This window comes from Oncorhynchus keta, chromosome 29 (genome assembly GCF_023373465.1).
Source record: "Oncorhynchus keta strain PuntledgeMale-10-30-2019 chromosome 29, Oket_V2, whole genome shotgun sequence".
Taxonomy (NCBI): Eukaryota; Metazoa; Chordata; class Actinopteri; order Salmoniformes; family Salmonidae; genus Oncorhynchus; species Oncorhynchus keta.
In genome coordinates this window covers 48,384,836-48,402,972 of record NC_068449.1, presented here as the reverse complement: position 1 = coordinate 48,402,972, position 18,137 = coordinate 48,384,836, and the positions used below count along the sequence as shown (strand labels likewise).

Below are 18,137 nucleotides of genomic sequence, written 5' to 3'. Positions count from 1 at the left end.
GTGCCAATCATGAATATTAATGCGCCACGTTGATAAACCAACAGCATTGATTAGTCGAACGTCAACACAATATTAATGACTTCACCAATTACTCAATGGGCATTAATCCCTGATCCCCTTTCATTATTAAAGAGGTCATAAAATAAAGACAGCTCAGAGATCAATATACTTAATCATACAACAGTAACTGTCTGTTTGTAGACAGAGGAGAGGAGAGGAGAGGAGAGGAGAGGAGAGGAGAGGAGAGGAACCTTGAAGGGTTCTATCAATGCAGGCCCAACATAGGAATCTTCCATCCTTTATGTAACAGATGGGGAGAATGTGGTTCTCAAATCTGAAATCAGATGTTGCTTATTTAAGCAATAAGGTCCGAGGGTGTGTGGTATATGACCAATATTCCACAATATTCCAAAGACTGTTCTTATGCACGACGCAGTACCTGGAGTACCTGGATACAGCCCTTAGGCATGGTATATTGGCAATGTACCACAAACGCCCGAGGTGCCTTATTGCTATTATAAACTGGTTACCAACATAATTATAGGATTAAAAATGTTGTCCCCACGGGATACGGTCTGATATACCATGGCTGTCGGCATTCAGGACTCGAACTAAAACACTTTCGACTTTCTCTCCACCACAGACCAACTAAGAAACAGCTACCAGGTGGGCTACGACCACTCTCTGAGGGTGATCTATGCCAACGGGATGGACACACACTACCAGACGGAGCCCCACATCCTGGCGGGCGCTGCCAACCCCACGGTGGCACGGAGGAACATGACGCTGCCCGGGGAGAACGGACAGAACCTGGTGGAGTGGCGCTTCCGCAAAGAGCAGACCCGGGGGAAAGTCATCGTGTTCGGGAGGAAGCTCAGGGTGAGAAGGGAGGAAGAGGAGAGTGGCGGCCTTTTTCTATGGATTGTTTTTTTGTTTAAGCCGCAAAGTAAATGAGCTATATCATCAAAATATATGAAGAGGTAAATGAGGTATTTGGTCTTGATTTAGGCATAAGGCTAAAGAGGAGCTGCCATTTTGTTTTGTAGGCAGATATGGAGGTTGGGGCTTTCTTTAAAAAAAATGTTTGCTGTGACAGCTTGGCACCTTTCACACACTTCCCAACATGCATAGCTGGTTAAAACATCATTACTACCTGTCTAAGGGTTTCTGATGTGGATTCTAGCAGTTGGGGTTTCACTCTCTTCCCTCTGAGGTGATTTAGTCAGATCTTTGGCTGCCACTTCCTTCTCGTTATTACCACGTCGTCATTCAAATATAGGCTACAATATAGGACGGGTCTTGGTCGGGGTTTGTTGCTAACTACAATATGGATTTAACCACTGAAAGGGAGTGAGACTATTTTCCATATCAAATAGTCTTCGGTTCATTGTCAGCCTTTCCGTCTCCTCGTTATCACCATCTAATTAGTGTCAGTTTGTCAGCGGGGGACGACGATGCGTTATTGTCGGAATGTTTTGTCTCCTCCAACATCAAAGACAATATCTGAAAATCATTACCATCTATCCAACAAAAGGAAAAGGTAGACTTCTGTTTTCCTGCTGACTCCTCGAGGGGTCATCCCCTAATTCCCATATCGGATGCCTCCGCTACGTGAACTAAAGCTAATGGGACACACAACGACACAAGCACACACTTCCTGCTACATCTAATGGTGGGGTTGCATATTCTGAGCCGTTCCCTCTGTCAGAGAAGAGGGCTGGTCTCCAAGGTGTTAACCACTCCTCCTTCCAGTGTCTGTCTTCATCTCTCTCTCTCTCTCCAAAGACGACTCTGTATGTCCCAAATGGCACCCTATTCCCTATACAGTGCACCACTTTTGACCAAGACCCATAGGGACACTGTATGTGCACTATGTAGAGAGTAGGGTGGCATTTGGGAAGCACTTTATTTCTGTCTGGATCTCAGCCTCCTCGTCTCATTACTGAAGAATGTCCAGGAGGAATCAGGGGCCTTCGCTTACAACAAAAAAACTACATGAAGGCCATATTGACATCTATCCACTGCTGTTTTTTCTCGTTCCCTCACTCTGCTGGCAACATGAAAATCTGATGGTGGTGCGGGCATGTAGGCTAGGTGGGTGTCCCCACGGCATTCATCCCAGCAGGAAGTGACATGCTTTCTTATGGGGAATAAATTGAGGCCGAGGTCACGTTCTGTTGGCTAGTGTCTCGGTGTGTCTCGGAGGCATTCCGAAGGCCCCTGTCATCTTCAAATGAGAAACAGCTCCCAGGCTGAGAGAGAGACTGCATGGTCTCCACCACAATATTATTCTTATTCTCTCTCGCTCTCTTTCTTGGTCATTCTGGTTCTCTCTTTTTCTTTCTCTCGCTTTCTCATTCTCTCTGTCTCTCCACCTCGCTGAATTCCTAGGGGGGGGGGTTGTAAAAGCAGTCAAGAGCAAAAGTTTGAACACACGCCAGCCAGCCTCTCACTTTAATGAATCTCCCTTCACAATAACGGCTAATCAAATGCTAAGAATCCCTTAAATTAATTTAGTGTCGGTCTTGAGAATCGATCACGGTAAATAGCGGTTTAAACAAACAGCGGGGTCATTGTGAGGCGATAAATAGCGGTTCTGTGTCGGGAATTTACTTTGAAAGCCGGTTCAGTTCACAGTTTCATCATTTCTCCTGTGTGTTTGTTAGATTTTTGTTTTAAAAGTTCAACAATCTGTCCAAATCTGAATAAAGTCGAAATAATGTATTGTTAATAAACATTACTCCTTAGACTGCAAACCTATTTAAGCTAAAACTGTCCAACCCTTCTTCTTTTCTCTCAAGGTAAACGGCAGAAACCTTCTCTCGGTGGATTACGACCGAACTCTCCGGACAGAAAAGATCTACGACGACCACAGGAAGTTCCTGCTGAAGATCGTGTATGACACCCAGGGCCACCCTACTCTGTGGGTCCCTAGCAGTAAGCTGCTATCAGTCAACCTTACCTACTCCAGCACGGGGCAGGTGACCAGCCTACAGAGGGGTCCCACCACCGAGAGGGTGGAGTACGATGGTCAAGGGAGGATTGTATCCCGAGTGTTCGCCGATGGAAAGACCTGGAGTTATACATACCTGGATAAGGTAGGAAATAGGAATGATCAACTAGATTCTGAACCGGATGGTCAGGGGGTCCGGGACATCATTTGTAGACTGCAAATTGACCGCGAGAAGCCCAAACAGATAAAACGTAATCATTTCAAACCTTGCTTACATTTGTGTACAATCATGTGTGTCTCTATTATGCGTGGGACTCCTTTTCTACAGAGTTCTTCAATGACAATCACTTGCTGCTGTGTCTTTACAGTCTTTGACATTTTATTGCTCAGAAAACGTGCTGTCAGTTGTGGAAACGTGCTGCCTGTTGAAAAACCCACACCCACACACGCATACACCCACACACGCATACACCCACACACGCATACACCCACATACGCATACACCCACACACGCATACACACACACACGCATACACACACACACGCATACACCCACACACGCATACACCCACACACGCATACACACACGCATACACACACACACGCATACACACACACACGCATACACCCACACACGCATACACCCACACACGCATACACACACACACGCATACACACACACACGCATACACACACCCACACACGCATACACACCACACACGCATACACCCACACACGCATACACACACACACGCATACACACACACACGCATACACCCACACACGCATACACCCACACACGCATACACACACACACGCATACACACACACGCATACACACACACACGCATACACCCACACACGCATACACACCCACACGCATACACACCCACACGCATACACCCACACACGCATACACACCCACACGCATACACCCACACACGCATACACCCACACACGCATACACACCCACACGCATACACCCACACACGCATACACACACTCTGGTGCCATGATCAGCAACACCAGAAAACACCCCATATTGACGATGCACAAAAACGTTGTGAAAAAGTACTTGATGACTAAGTGTGAATGCACTTGCATCGCCGATCTATTGCATTCCAACTGGTGTTTTGGTGAGTAGCTGAACCGGCATGGTCAATGTCAAACGCAGCGCCGCTTGTTTACTGTCAAAATGTCCCCCTTAAACTCCACTCCGCTGTGTGCTAAAGCATTAGTGTTCCTACACCCTGGCATTACGGCATCAGGTGCTAAGTACACTGTGATTCTCCCCTATGCACGCCCAGTAAGCTTTACCCATACACCCACACACACAAACACAACCACTGTCTGTCCCTCTTTAACCAGAGACGAGCTGTTCAAATCTGTAGAGACCGACGCGTCTCCAGTGACAAACGGATTAGTGGTGGGAATAGTTGTCTATTTTCATTGTCAGCACAAAAAACACAAGGTTATTTTCTGAAGATGAAAACAGTGGGGGGAAAAAAGCCACAAAAGTAATTGAAGGCCCCCTTGAAAGCTATGAGTGTCAAAACAGAAAAGATGTTTGAAAAATATACAAGGGAATCTGCACAGACTATAAAAGGACCATATTCCCTTTAGGTAGTAAGGGAATATATAGAGAAAGAGACAAAGAGAGGGAGGGAGTGAGAGAGAGAGAGAGAGAGAGAGAGAGAGGGAGAGAGAGAGAGAGAGAGCGGGAGAGAGAGAGACAGAGAGGGAGAGAGAGAGAGAGAGAGAGAGAGAGAGAGAGAGGGGGAGAGCAACAGCAGGGAGATAAAACGGACATTGTTTGTGGATTTGAGTGTACAGAGCGATGGCTTAAGAGGGACTAGTGAAGACCAGAGTTATGGAAACGAGACCCAGGGGAGAGGAGGAGGCTGGAGCCGGGGTTTAGACAGCATGAGGAGGCCACAGGGACACAACACAGAGAGAACAGAGAGAGAGAGAGGGTGGGTGGGTGGGACACAGAAAGAGAGAGAGAGAGAGAGAGAGATCCCAGGCTGATACCCCAGAGTAGCAGAAACTTTTCTTCCCTTCTCACTTTTAGGACAAATTGTAGAGACGATCACAGAGGTTACGTTTACATAATGACAAAACTACACAGAACAAAAATATAAACGCAACATGTAAAGTATTGGTCCCATGTTTCATCAGCTGAAATAAAAGTTACCAGAAATGTTGCCCCACAACGCAATGCCACAGATGTCTTCAGTTTTTAGGGAGCGGGGAATTGAATGTTCATTTCTCCACCATAAGCCTCCTCTAACGTCGTTTTAGAGAATTTGGCAGTACGTCCAACCGGCCTCACAAACTCAGACCACACGTGTATGGGCGATCAGTTTTTTATTTATTTTATTTTACCTTTATTTAACTAGGCAAGTCAGTTAAGAACACATTCTTATTTACAATGACGGTCTAGGAACAGTGGGTTAACTGCCTTGTTCAGGGGCAGAATGACAGATTTTTACCTTGTCAGCTCGGGGATTCAATCTTGCAACCTTTCGGTTACTAGTCCAACTCTCTAACCACTAGGCTACCTGGGCAGGCATAAACTAGAAACAATGAATACAATTAAATGTTATCAATGGCAATTTGAATGCACAGAGATACCGTGATGAGATCCTGAGGTCATCACCTCATGCAAGGAACTGTTCAAAATTCCTGGAAGCTGAAAATGTCCCAGTTCTTCCAAGGCCTGTATACTCACCAGACATGTCACCCATTGAGCATGTTTGGGATGCTCTGGATCGACGTGTACAACAGCGTGTTCAACTTCCCGCCAATATCCAGCAATTTCGCAAAGCCATTGAAGAGGAGTGGGACAACATTCCACAGGCCACAATCAACAGCCTGATCAACTCTATGTGAAGGAGATGTGTCGCGCTGCATGAGGCAAATGGTGGTCACACCAGGTACTGACTGGTTGTCTGATCCACGCCCAAACTTTTATGTTTTTCAGGTATCTGTGACCAACAGATGCATATCTGTATTCCCAGTCATGTGAAATCCATAGATCAGGGCCTAATGATTTTATTTCAATTGACTGATTTCCTTATGAACTGTAACTCTGTAAAATTTTGAAATTGTTTATATTTCAGTTCAGTATAAGTTTGGAACAGGGCTGAAAAGTGTGTGCGTGCCTTTGTCTGTTCGCTCATGAAATATGTATGGTTTCCCCCAACACCCTCCCTCCCACCCGGTCGTCGTCGTCTGCCTGCCTGCACAAACACACACAACAACACACTCGCCGCCCACCCAGCCACCCAGTGGTTGCCTGCCAGCCAAGAGCTCTGGTAGAGTGACCAGCAAGAGAAATATCCCCGGCTAAACATATGTTGCCACAGTAGCCACACACTCACACACACACATAGACACACACACACATACAGAGAAACAGACAGACAAACATACACAGGGACACAAACACAGTGCCTGGGGAGCTTGTGTTAATGTCTGTCCATGTATGACAGACAAGGTGAAGGATCCTCCAGGCAGACTCCCTCTTCAGAGAGAGAGACACAAACAAACCTCCGCGTACACACACACACACAATACACACACACATTAAGGCACTGAGGCAGACAGAGATGCATATCTGAATCCTGGAGGGACTGGAGTGATGATGTTGTTGTTATTGACTCAGTAAGATGCTCTCTGCTCATCTATTCTGAGCCATACCTTCCTACTTCCTACTTATGGGCCTCGTTCTTCAGTAAATAAAAAAAATGTTGTTGAAATCACGACCAACCGTCTGCTAGCTAGCATAGCGACTGCGTCCCAAATGGTAGCCTGTTCCCTATGTAGTGCAGTACTTTTAGCCACAGCCCCATGGGCCCCGGTCAAAAGTATTACACTACATAGGGAACAGGGTGCCATTTCAGATGTACTCATCCACTTCCACTCTCCCCCCCCGCCGCTATGCAAAGTAGCTAATTACCTGCTGTTTGGTGATTGTGACTTCCGCTGGTGCCTACCTTTATTAGATTAGTAGGTAGACCCTACACTACTCCACACATACACACACACACACACACACACACACACACACACACACACAGGAGGAGAAGAAGGCCAATAATTACAGAACACTGTAGAATTAATGCAGTGGAGTGCATTTAACAGAGTTCTGCGTTTAGATACTGAGAGGTAGGGAGGGAGGGAAGGAGGAGGGAGGTCAAGGATAACTCAATTAAAAGAGAGAAAATCTTTCAGGAAATGGAATGTTAATACCTGGTTTAGCGCTCCATTTGAATTTGTAATGTACATTAGAGTTAATTAATTGTGCCGTTAATTGTTCCTCTCTCTCTCTCTCTCTCTCTCTCTCTCCCTTTCCTCCCATCAATGCCCCTCCTCCTTTCCTCCCATCCTCCTTTCCCTCCCCTGTCCTCCTCCCTCCAGTCCATGGTGCTCCTGCTCCACAGCCAGCGTCAGTACATCTTTGACTACGACCTGTTGGACCGCCTGTCTGCTGTCACCATGCCTTCGGTGGCCCGTCACACCATGCAGACCATCCGCTCCCTGGGCTACTATCGCAACATTTACAACCCCCCGGAGAGCAACGCCTCGGTCACCGTTGACTACAGCGAAGACGGACAGCTCCTCAGAGTGGCCCACCTAGGGACAGGTCAGACAACTGTCAGAGCTGTTATGGTTGTGTTATGTGTGGAGTGTGTCTAACGTCTTTGTCTCGTCTGTCATCAAGTTAAAAAATATATATATATTATCACAAAAAAAGAGAGTACATTTTCAGAAACTTTAAGAAAACTTCCCTAAAACTGTATTGCCATTCAACAAATATTGCTAGGAATTTATGTTGGTGTTGTACACAGAATAACCGCCCACTTCTATATCAACAGGTCGTAGAATTCTCTACAAGTACCGACGACAGAACAAAATGGCGGAGATCTTATATGATTCTACGAGGGTTAGCTTCACCTACGACGAGACAGCCGGTGTGCTGAAGACGGTGAACCTCCAGAGCGAAGGGTTCATCTGTTCCATCCGGTACCGGCAGATTGGACCGTTGGTGGACCGGCAGATCTTCCGGTTCAGTGAGGACGGCATGGTGAACGCACGGTTTGATTATACCTACGACAACAGCTTCCGGGTCACCAGCATGCAGGCTGTCATCAACGAGACGCCGCTGCCCATCGACCTCTACCAGTTTGACGACATCTCCGGGAAGGTGAGGTTCTTCAATCACGTCTAAAACCTTTAAAAAACCTTTCTCACATTTCATTATTTTACTGAAAGTGTGTTTGTGATTTAAATGCACTTTAATTCATTAAAGTTTAATTTGATTTAAAGGTGGAACAATTCGGAAAGTTCGGCGTGATCTACTACGATATCAACCAGATCATCTCCACGGCCGTCATGACCTACACCAAGCACTTCGACGTCCACGGACGGATCAAGGAGATCCAGTACGAGATCTTCAGATCCCTCATGTACTGGATCACCATCCAGTATGACAACATGGGCCGGGTGACCAAACGCGAGATCAAGATCGGACCGTTCGCCAACACGACCAAGTATGGTTACGAGTACGACGTGGACGGTCAGCTCCAGACGGTCTACCTCAACGAGAAGATGATGTGGCGATACAACTACGACCTGAACGGCAACCTCCACCTGCTCAACCCGGGTAACAGCGCCCGGCTCACCCCGCTACGCTACGACCTCCGAGACCGCATCACGCGGCTCGGGGACGTTCAGTACCGGTTGGACGATGACGGGTTCCTGAGACAGAGAGGAGCTGAGATCTTTGAGTACAACTCCAAGGGCCTTCTGGAACGCGTCTACAGCAAAGGCAACAGGTTAGTTGGACGATTGGTGACCGTACCGGACTGTACCATCCATATCCCACCGGACTGTACCATCCTTACCCCACCGGACTGTACCATCCATACCCCACCGGACTGTACCATCCTTACCCCACCGGACTGTACCATCCTTACCCCACCGGACTGTACCATCCTTACCCCACCGGACTGTACCATCCTTACCCCACCGGACTGTACCATCCATACCCCACCGGACTGTACCATCCTTACCCCACCGGACTGTACCATCCTTACCCCACCGGACTGTACCATCCATACCCCACCGGACTGTACCATCCTTACCCCACCGGACTGTACCATCCATACCCCACCGGACTGTACCATCCTTACCCCACCGGACTGTACCATCCATACCCCACCGGACTGTACCATCCTTACCTGTACCATCCTTACCCCACCGGACTGTACCATCCTTACCCCACCGGACTGTACCATCCTTACCCCACCGGACTGTACCATCCATACCCCACCGGACTGTACCATCCTTACCCCACCAGACTGTACCATCCTTACCCCACCTGACTGTACCATCCTTACCCCACCAGACTGTACCATCCTTACCCCACCGGACTGTACCATCCTTATCCCACCGGACTGTACCATCCTTACCCCACCAGACTGTACCATCCATACCCCACCGGACTGTACCATCCTTACCCCACCGGACTGTACCATCCATACCCAAACTTGGACCACTGACGTTTTTTTGCGGGGGAGGGGGAATATATATTTCATTTGTATTGTGTTGTTTGATGATAATTCTTGTAAATGTGTAAATTGTTTCAAATAATTCACTACTGTTAATACTCTGTAATGTTTCCTAATTGTAAAATCTCTCTTTCTATCCCTCCCTTCCCCCAACAGTTGGACCATCCAGTACCGCTACGACGGGTTGGGCCGCCGTGTGGCCTCCAGAACCAGCCTGGGCCAGCACCTGCAGTTCTTCTATGCAGACCTGAACTACCCGACCAGGATCACTCACGTCTACAACCACAGCAGCTCAGAGATCACGTCTCTCTACTACGACCTGCAGGGACACCTCTTCGCCATGGAGATCAGTAGCGGAGAGGAGTTCTATATCGCCTGTGACAACACCGGAACCCCTCTAGCAGTGTTCAGTAGTAATGGGCTTCTTCTGAAGCAGGTAAGGTTTCAGACCAGTTGGAAAGGCCTCATGTACAGTCCCCGATCCTCTATGTGTTGTTAGTTGGACTTTATGTCCAATAAAAGCTAGTCTAAATCTACCTATCCAGCAAGGTGATAGTTATTCATTGTATTTTATGATTATTTTCTAGGTGCAGTACACGGCCTACGGCGAGGTCTACTTTGACTCCAACCCCGACTTTGTCCTGGTGATCGGCTTCCACGGGGGTCTCTACGACCCCCTGACCCGCCTGCTGCATTTCGGCGACCGGGACTATGACATCCCGGCGGGGCGCTGGACCACCCCAGACATCGGGACGTGGACGAGAGTCGGGAAAGACCCGGCGCCGTTCAACCTTTACATGTTCCGGAACAACAACCCTGTCAGCAAAGTTCACGAGGTCAAGGAGTACGTCACAGGTGGGAGACGGTGAATTCACTCTAGTTGACTGCTTGTAGCTTTATGTAAGACATGAACCTTCTAGATGGTTTATAGGAGAATGAGTATGTCACAAATGGAGTACATCACAGATAAGGGACTGTGATGCGACCTTTAATGCACTCTGATTTACTCCCCATAGCTTAGGTAAGCAGATACAATTATATATGTCTGGTACCTTGCTCTGTAGAACGGTAAGGCCTGTTATGGCAATACAGTAGGGACACGTTGTCATTGCTTGATGACCATAGATAAACAGTCTATTGTGAATAGACTATTAGTATGAATATTTTATGGCTGTGAACTTTAGTAATTGTCTAGCGGTGGCATATTACCTCATTGCTATGCATCACCATGATATTGCTATTGTTTTCAGCAGTTACCCTTTCCACATGATAATAGTTCTGGCTAAACATGAAAGGTATGACTCGAAATGACTATTTACCCCTCGGGACAATCCAGTTCGTCCTATCCTAATCTGAAACATTGGGACATCATTTCCCTCAGTGGTCTATTCTCTCATGGTCACAATGTAATTCACTTTCCCATGGTTACAGATGTCAATATCTGGCTGGTGACGTTTGGGTTCCACCTTCACAACGCCATCCCCGGGTTCCCCATCCCCAAGTTCGACCTCACACAGCCATCCCTGGAGATGAAGAAGAGCCAGCTCTGGGACGACCTGCCGGTATGTAGTATCCCTCCGCCTTCCTCCCTCCCTTCCGCTTATTTACTCTGTATTGCCACTATCGTACTGTCTGCCTCTCTGGGGTTAATTTACCCTCTATCTCCACTGTCATATCCTTCCGCCTTATTCTGGTTTATTACAACCTTCCGGTATGACGTATCCCCCCTCTGGAACTACGACCACAATCTCACAGCACAGCTGGCTGGAAGACCAACCGACCCGCCGTGTTGATTTACCTTGTTATGATGCACCGCCAGTGAAGAAGAGACAAACAACTTTCAGGGGGGGTCCACAGTTCACCCAAGGCTACAAAGTACAGAGAAATCACACACACACACACACACACACACACACACACACAGACACACAGACACACACACACCAATTATACCGCAGCTGAATCATCCTCCGGTTTGTCTTTAAATAAAGTCATTATACACACGTATTTGAAGTGCAAATGAGTCCCTTATTGGTTTAACTACGTTGCCATGACTGTCGCTTCTTCTTCTTCTCTCTGTGTGAAATTAACAAGCTGTTCTGTTGCTCCTCACAAACCCAACAATCCCATATTTCTTAAAAAAAACAACTAAGCATTGATCTAGAAAACAACTTTTTTGTTGTCGTTGCAAGTTAGGGTTTTTCTCATGACAAACAAACAAAGTTCTCCCTGTGATCTTTTTCTTCCTAAAACAATATTCCGTGTTTTGTCTCCATATAAATAGGACATTTCTAGAAGAAAGGGAACCTTTGAATGACTAAAGCTGGGACACTTCTTCACCATGTCAATCTGGGATTTGGTTTCATATTGTCCCTCGTTTTTTGGAGAATATATATTTTTTTTGTTGAGATAACACAGTACTAGGGGAATAGCCACCCACCGGTCACAGACATCAATTACAACATCTATTCTACGTTGATTCAACGTAATTTCATTGAAATGGCATGGAAACAACATGGATTTAACCACAGTGTCTCCAGTGGGTAAAGAAACACAACAGGCTTTACATACTGAGGCTAGAGCAACCCCATAAAGGTTTCGGTTATATCTGTCCATAACAAGGAGAGAGAGTTCGGATTTGATATCTGTGTAACTTTTCTCTCCTCTCTCTCCTCCCTCTCTTCTCCCCCTTCTCTGACTCCTCCCATCAGTCCATCTCGGGGGTGCAACAGGAAGTGACCCGGCAAGCCAAGGCTTTCCTGTCCTTCGAGAGGATGCCGGAGATCCAGCTGAGCCGCCGGCGCTCCAACCGGGAGAAACCCTGGCTGTGGTTCGCCACCGCCAAGTCGCTGATCGGTAAGGGTGTCATGTTGGCGGTGACGCAGGGCCGTGTGGTCACCAACGCTCTGAACATCGCCAACGAGGACTGCATCAAGGTCGCCGCCGTCCTCAACAATGCGTTCTACCTGGAGGACCTGCACTTCACGGTGGAGGGACGCGACACGCACTACTTCATCAAGACCAGCCTCCCGGAGAGCGACCTGGGAGCACTGAGGCTGACAAGCGGGAGGAAGTCCCTGGAGAACGGAGTCAACGTGACTGTGTCCCAGTCCACCACCGTGGTGAACGGCAGAACTCGGCGCTTCGCCGACGTGGAGCTGCAGTACGGCGCTCTGGCGCTCCACGTGCGCTACGGCATGACTCTGGACGAGGAGAAGGCGCGTGTGCTGGAGCAGGCCAGGCAGAAGGCGTTGTCGAGTGCTTGGTCCAGGGAGCAACAACGGGTGAGGGAGGGGGAGGAGGGGGTGAGGCTGTGGACGGAGGGGGAGAAGAGGCAGCTGCTGAGCGGAGGGAAGGTGCTGGGCTACGACGGGTACTACGTCCTTTCCATAGAGCAGTACCCCGAGCTAGCAGACTCCGCTAACAACATCCAGTTCCTCAGGCAGAGTGAAATAGGGAAGAGGTAACAGACAGAATCCTCGGCACTGGCCGCCAAAGAGACTACCCCCTCCAAATCCTGCCCCCTCGCCTCCCCCCTTTTCTCTAAAAAGGGGGAGGGTCCAGGCTAGTGCTGTGTTTAGCGCCGACTAGCTGAAACAAACAGTAAAATGTAGAAATATATCAACCTGAACTATACCTAATACTACCACTGTGGGGCTTGAAAATCAAACAAAACGGCTCCAACTGACGCAGATGTTTGTCCCATGTGCTATACAGCGTTGAATGGACTGTGGACTCTCTTGAAGAGAGAAAAAAAAGTCAAAACTCTCGGTTTGTGAAAGGAGAAAAAAATGTTTGTTTTTTTTAAATAGACTTCCTGAATTTGCTTTCGGAAAAAATATTTTAAAAAGAAAGAAGAAATGTGTTTACGTACGCATAACACTACAACACGTCTGGACGAATAGAAAAAAAGCCTTCTGGTTTCTTACAAAGGACAACGTCTATAATCTGATTCTACATCCTGATGACTGACCTTTGACCTTTGCGTACTGAAAAAGGTAGTGTTGTTGTTCGCAGTAGGACCATGGGTCTCCAATGGTGGTAACTAGACAGTTAAAACCACTTGTTGAAACCACTTGCTTGTTCTTCTGCTTTTCTTTCCAAAAGGGACAAAACGGCTCCCACCAAGTGACATCTTTACCAATACTAGATCAAAGTGGGACGTTTTGGGAATCGGGAGGTTGTGTGCGTGTCTGTCTGTCTGTCTGTCTGTCTGTCTGTCTGTCTGTCTGTCTGTCTGTCTGTCTGTCTGTCTGTCTCTGTCTCTGTCTGTCTGTCTGTCTGTCTGTCTGTCTGTCTGTCTGTCTGTCTGTCTGTCTGTCTGTCTGTCTGTCTGTCTGTCTGTCTGTCTGTCTGTCTGTCTGTCTGTCTGTCTGTCTGTCTGTCTGTCTGTCTGTCTGTCTGTCTGTCTGTCTGTCTGTCTGTCTGTGTGTGTGTGTGTGTGTGTGTGTGTGTGTACAATGGAGACAATTTGTGTGTGTATGTATGGAGGAAGTTAATCAATTAAATGAAATGAAAGAATCATATCCAACCAATCTTTTGAAAAACAACGTGAGACAGTATCTTTATGGATTTTTTTATTAAGATGAAAAATTCCAAACTTATCCATACATCAATATTAGCCTCTTAGAGAAAGTAATTTATGTACAGTGTTTATACATAAAAAATAAAATTGTAAAAAATATGAAGATTTTTTTTTTCCTTCGTCATGCGTTACTGTTTATACTCTTCATTAAGTTTTCAATATTTTATCCTATTATAATTCATGGTAATGCTTATTTAAATAACATTTTAAAAAATCAACTCTACTGTATTGTTGATTTCTGCATTGAGAATATTTGGGTTTGGGTTTTACATTTTCTTGCCTTCATTGATCAGATTCCCTGATATCTGAGATGAACCACGTTTTGTTTTGGCACTTATATTTTGTATTCGAAAAGTGTCAGTTGAATGGTCGATGTCAGTCAGACAACCATATGTCTTAGGAAATACTAGACTACTACTATCAAGGGCAGCAGAATAGTTTGGCTGTATGGTACGGTAGTATATCCTACCTTGTGGAAATAGCCTTTCAACCTTAAGTCCTTTTGAGTAGGACACAAGGAAGGGCCACTTGCCCTTCTCAGCAAGAGGGTTTGAAAACAAAACACCTTGGTTGTCTTACCTAAATATCATTTCTGCCTTTCCTATAACAAATCCAGGCTGTTTCTTAGATCTCTGTTCAGCTCAAACGTGAAAGCTTCTCATAATCACTATTAAGGATGGAAAATTCCAAAAACGTTCCCAAAATTCCCAGGTTTTCCAGAAATTCCTATTGGAAGATTCATCCAATTGAGAATTATGAAAAACCTGGTAATTTTGGGATCGTTTCCAGAATTTTCCAGTCCAAACCACTATAGCTCTTTGCTCTTTCTCTACCTACGTTAGGAAGAGCTGAACTCATGTTCCTTGTACCAGCACAGAGAGCACAGATAGGGCTGCAGCAGTGAGAACTGAACAGAACCAAATACGAGCCTCTTGACTTGAACAGAGACAACACCACCATAATCCAAGGGACCATTTAACATCATGCTCGTAAATGTATTCCTCCAACTTCACTTTTTATGCTAAACATGGCTTGAAAGCAAGATATTACAAACACAATCGCATCAAACGGTTCATTAGATAGAGAAAAGGGGCAGAGTTTAGCTTGAGTTCCAGAGGGGAAAAGAGAGAGCGAATAAACCTGGGAAAAGCCTACAAACGGCTCTATGTGCACTCTGGGTAATTTTTCCGACATAGCCTAAATGGCTAGTGAGTGGAGTGTAAAGGAGTTGCCAGGGCGATGAAGATGACATCAGCATTATGAACTAACTATCCCTACTCCCTACTCATCTCTCTGTCTGAGGGGGATAACACACATATTCACCCACAGAAAGAGAAAGAAAAGTTTTTTTAACACCAAACTAAGACCATTTCAAAGATTGTTGTTGTTGTGATGATCTGAACGACACTTGAGGAAACTTAGCCAGTCACACGAACTCTACATCCCCAGGAGCCATACCCAAACGCAGATTAGCGTTTTTCGTCATGAATGTTGTTCTGGAGGCAGCTCTGCAGAGTGGTCACGAGCTGGCTCAGCCATGAAGTCATAACATTAACACTAACCTTAACCATACTACTAACCCTAATGCCTAATCCTATCCTTGAATTAAGACCAAAAAGCTAATTTTAGTTTTCGTGGATTTTTCCAATATAGCCAACTTTGACTTTCCAGCTGGCCTTAAGGGGAAAGCGCTCTGTTGTGCCTCTAGGACAAGACTCGTGAAAATAAGCGTCAACCTGCCACCCAAACAGAAGATTACAACACCCTTCCTCAGATGTTTTCCATGTTGCTTTTTCAGTCAATGTGACCGCCTCATACAGTAGTTCAAATCTGTTTATTTTCTAAACAGATTGTAAAAAAATTTAAAAAAAAACACGAATGAGAAAGTATTGTTTTTTGCTTTGTGATTTTTTCAATATATATATATATATCAATCATTGAATTGTATTGCCGAGCTTATTTTTCTATTCATGTGTGTGACAAGGTGGACAGAAGGTGGAAGGACTTATACTCCCAGGTTGTTTGTGTGTTGATTTGACTATGTTGTTGTCAGATTTTCTCTGGTGTTATTGGTTGGTCTTGGTCTGTACCATGTGCCATTTATTCTGCAGGGGGAATCCTAGTTGATCCTACCCCTGCTGTATCACATTGCTACTATGATGCCCCCCTCTCCCCCATCGTCAGCCGAAAGTGCAGTAGCCCAGCCACATACAGTGGCTTAAGATCAGGACTCAACATACTGAGTTTTCCTTTTGACTTTGCTGATCTCTCAAAATAACACTTCCCCCAAATTAGACAAACATACACTTTCAGTGCTGTTCTGTTTTACTCAGTCGAATGTTGCAGTCTAACAATGTGTTAGACACCTCCTATTGGAGCGGACACACACGTGCTCGAAGGAGGGGAGCATATGGTGTTTCGGGGTTGAAAAAGAGGTCATCCCACAAACATGCAGGAAGCAGTGTGTTCTGGGTATTGTTTGCATGCTTACAAAGTAAAACGCCCATCCATCCGTCAGTCATTGTTTCCCATCCATGTTAGAACAGACATTTACATATCTACATGGTAACATGGTTAAATGCTTCTGTATTATATTGCACTACATTGTAACAGCGTTATTGCTTAATGCGTAGTCCATACAATAACCTTAAAGTGCTGGTTGATGCCAGGCCATAGACCTTTATGTCTGTCCTCTAGGTAGAAGCTTCCCCTTAGGCACAGATATAGGATCAGCCTCCAACTCCAATCCTACTTAACCATTAGGGGGTAAAACACAAAACTGGCCTTAGATCAGTGTCTCTAAAAGCATCATACCTACCTTCCGCTTTGTCTGAAGACGGTGATTAGGTAGAGGAATTTCCTTTCTCAAAGAATATCCTGACTTTAGAAGGAGAGGCTCATGGGATTGGGACCACTGCTGACCGAAACGCTGAGTCGTGTGCCAGCGTCGTGCACCAGCATCGTCATAAATATTATCTTGCCGCCATTTTGTTTTTAGAAGTGATGAAGAAGGAGAATGATGTCTATAGTGATGTCACCACTAGCACCACCACAGCCACCTCTCACCCTATCACAAAAAACACACGTCTGTTTAGTGATGTCACACAGTTTACAGAGCTGAAGGAACAGAAAACACTGCAACGTTGAGACAACGTTGTGTGGTGGTTGTGTGTTAGCTGGGAATTTGAGCAAAGAAAATGTATTTTTATTTTTGTTAAGACCCTGTTGTCCAGAGTCACAGGTTAGCTGATGTTTTGGGTTTGGAGATTGAGGGAATTCGATAAAGATTTTTCTATGTATTTTGTCATTTATTTTCTTTCTCTGAAAATGAAACAGACGGGCGAAAAGTGATCTTAATTGTAACGTGTCAGTCAGTCCTCTCTTTGTAAAGAAGTTACAACATATCTTTTTAATTTATTTAGAGATTTGTTCATTTTTTTCTTGTCTTTTTTTCAATCAGCATCCTCTGCGAAAGTTTCATCATAATGATATTGTTTTTATATAAACAAACATTGCTGTTTTAGAGTGCAATTAAAGTGCAATTTTAATGTAAGCTCCGAAAGGTCATTTCCGGGGATGCCATCCCTTTTATCTCCCAGATGTTAAAGATCCAACAGAGATCAATCATGATAACAATAAACATGTCATACTGTAAAGGTTTCTGAAGCTCTGCTTGAACTGCTCTTTATTTACTCTCAACGTACTGGATCGACACACACACACACACACACACACACACACACACACACACACACACACACACACACACACACACACACACACACACACACACCTATCCCACTCTAATCCCCATGTTTGCTTATAGTACCTGCTAGTAGATCCACTGTGAAGTCCGTTTAAATTCAACAGATGCAAATGCTTGCTCCATCATCGCCACCCCTATTACCTCACGTGATGGACCGACCGGATCAATCCATCCACCTTTGTTTTAATGTATTTATTGTAGGAAGATAGAAATCCCTCCCCTGCTTGATTGTTATATCTCTGAAAGATGCTTTCAAAA

The 18,137-nt window shown here is 45.7% G+C and overlaps 1 protein-coding gene across 14 annotated transcripts in view; it reads left to right on the top strand.

Annotated features, from left to right (window-relative positions):
* Positions 1-17,779, top strand: part of LOC118361866 (teneurin-3) — a 510,845-nt gene extending 493,066 nt beyond the window's left edge. For all 14 annotated transcript variants that reach the window (XM_052486681.1, XM_052486678.1, XM_052486675.1 and 11 more), the window contains 9 exons: positions 644-879; positions 2,802-3,098; positions 7,376-7,601; positions 7,834-8,162; positions 8,285-8,793; positions 9,685-9,964; positions 10,116-10,383; positions 10,960-11,090; positions 12,240-17,779. In XM_052486681.1, the coding sequence (XP_052342641.1) occupies positions 644-879; positions 2,802-3,098; positions 7,376-7,601; positions 7,834-8,162; positions 8,285-8,793; positions 9,685-9,964; positions 10,116-10,383; positions 10,960-11,090; positions 12,240-12,995 (3,032 nt within the window). In that variant the 3' untranslated portion in view covers positions 12,996-17,779. The remainder of the gene's footprint in view (positions 1-643; positions 880-2,801; positions 3,099-7,375; positions 7,602-7,833; positions 8,163-8,284; positions 8,794-9,684; positions 9,965-10,115; positions 10,384-10,959; positions 11,091-12,239) is intronic.
* Positions 17,780-18,137: the final 358 nt, after the last annotated feature.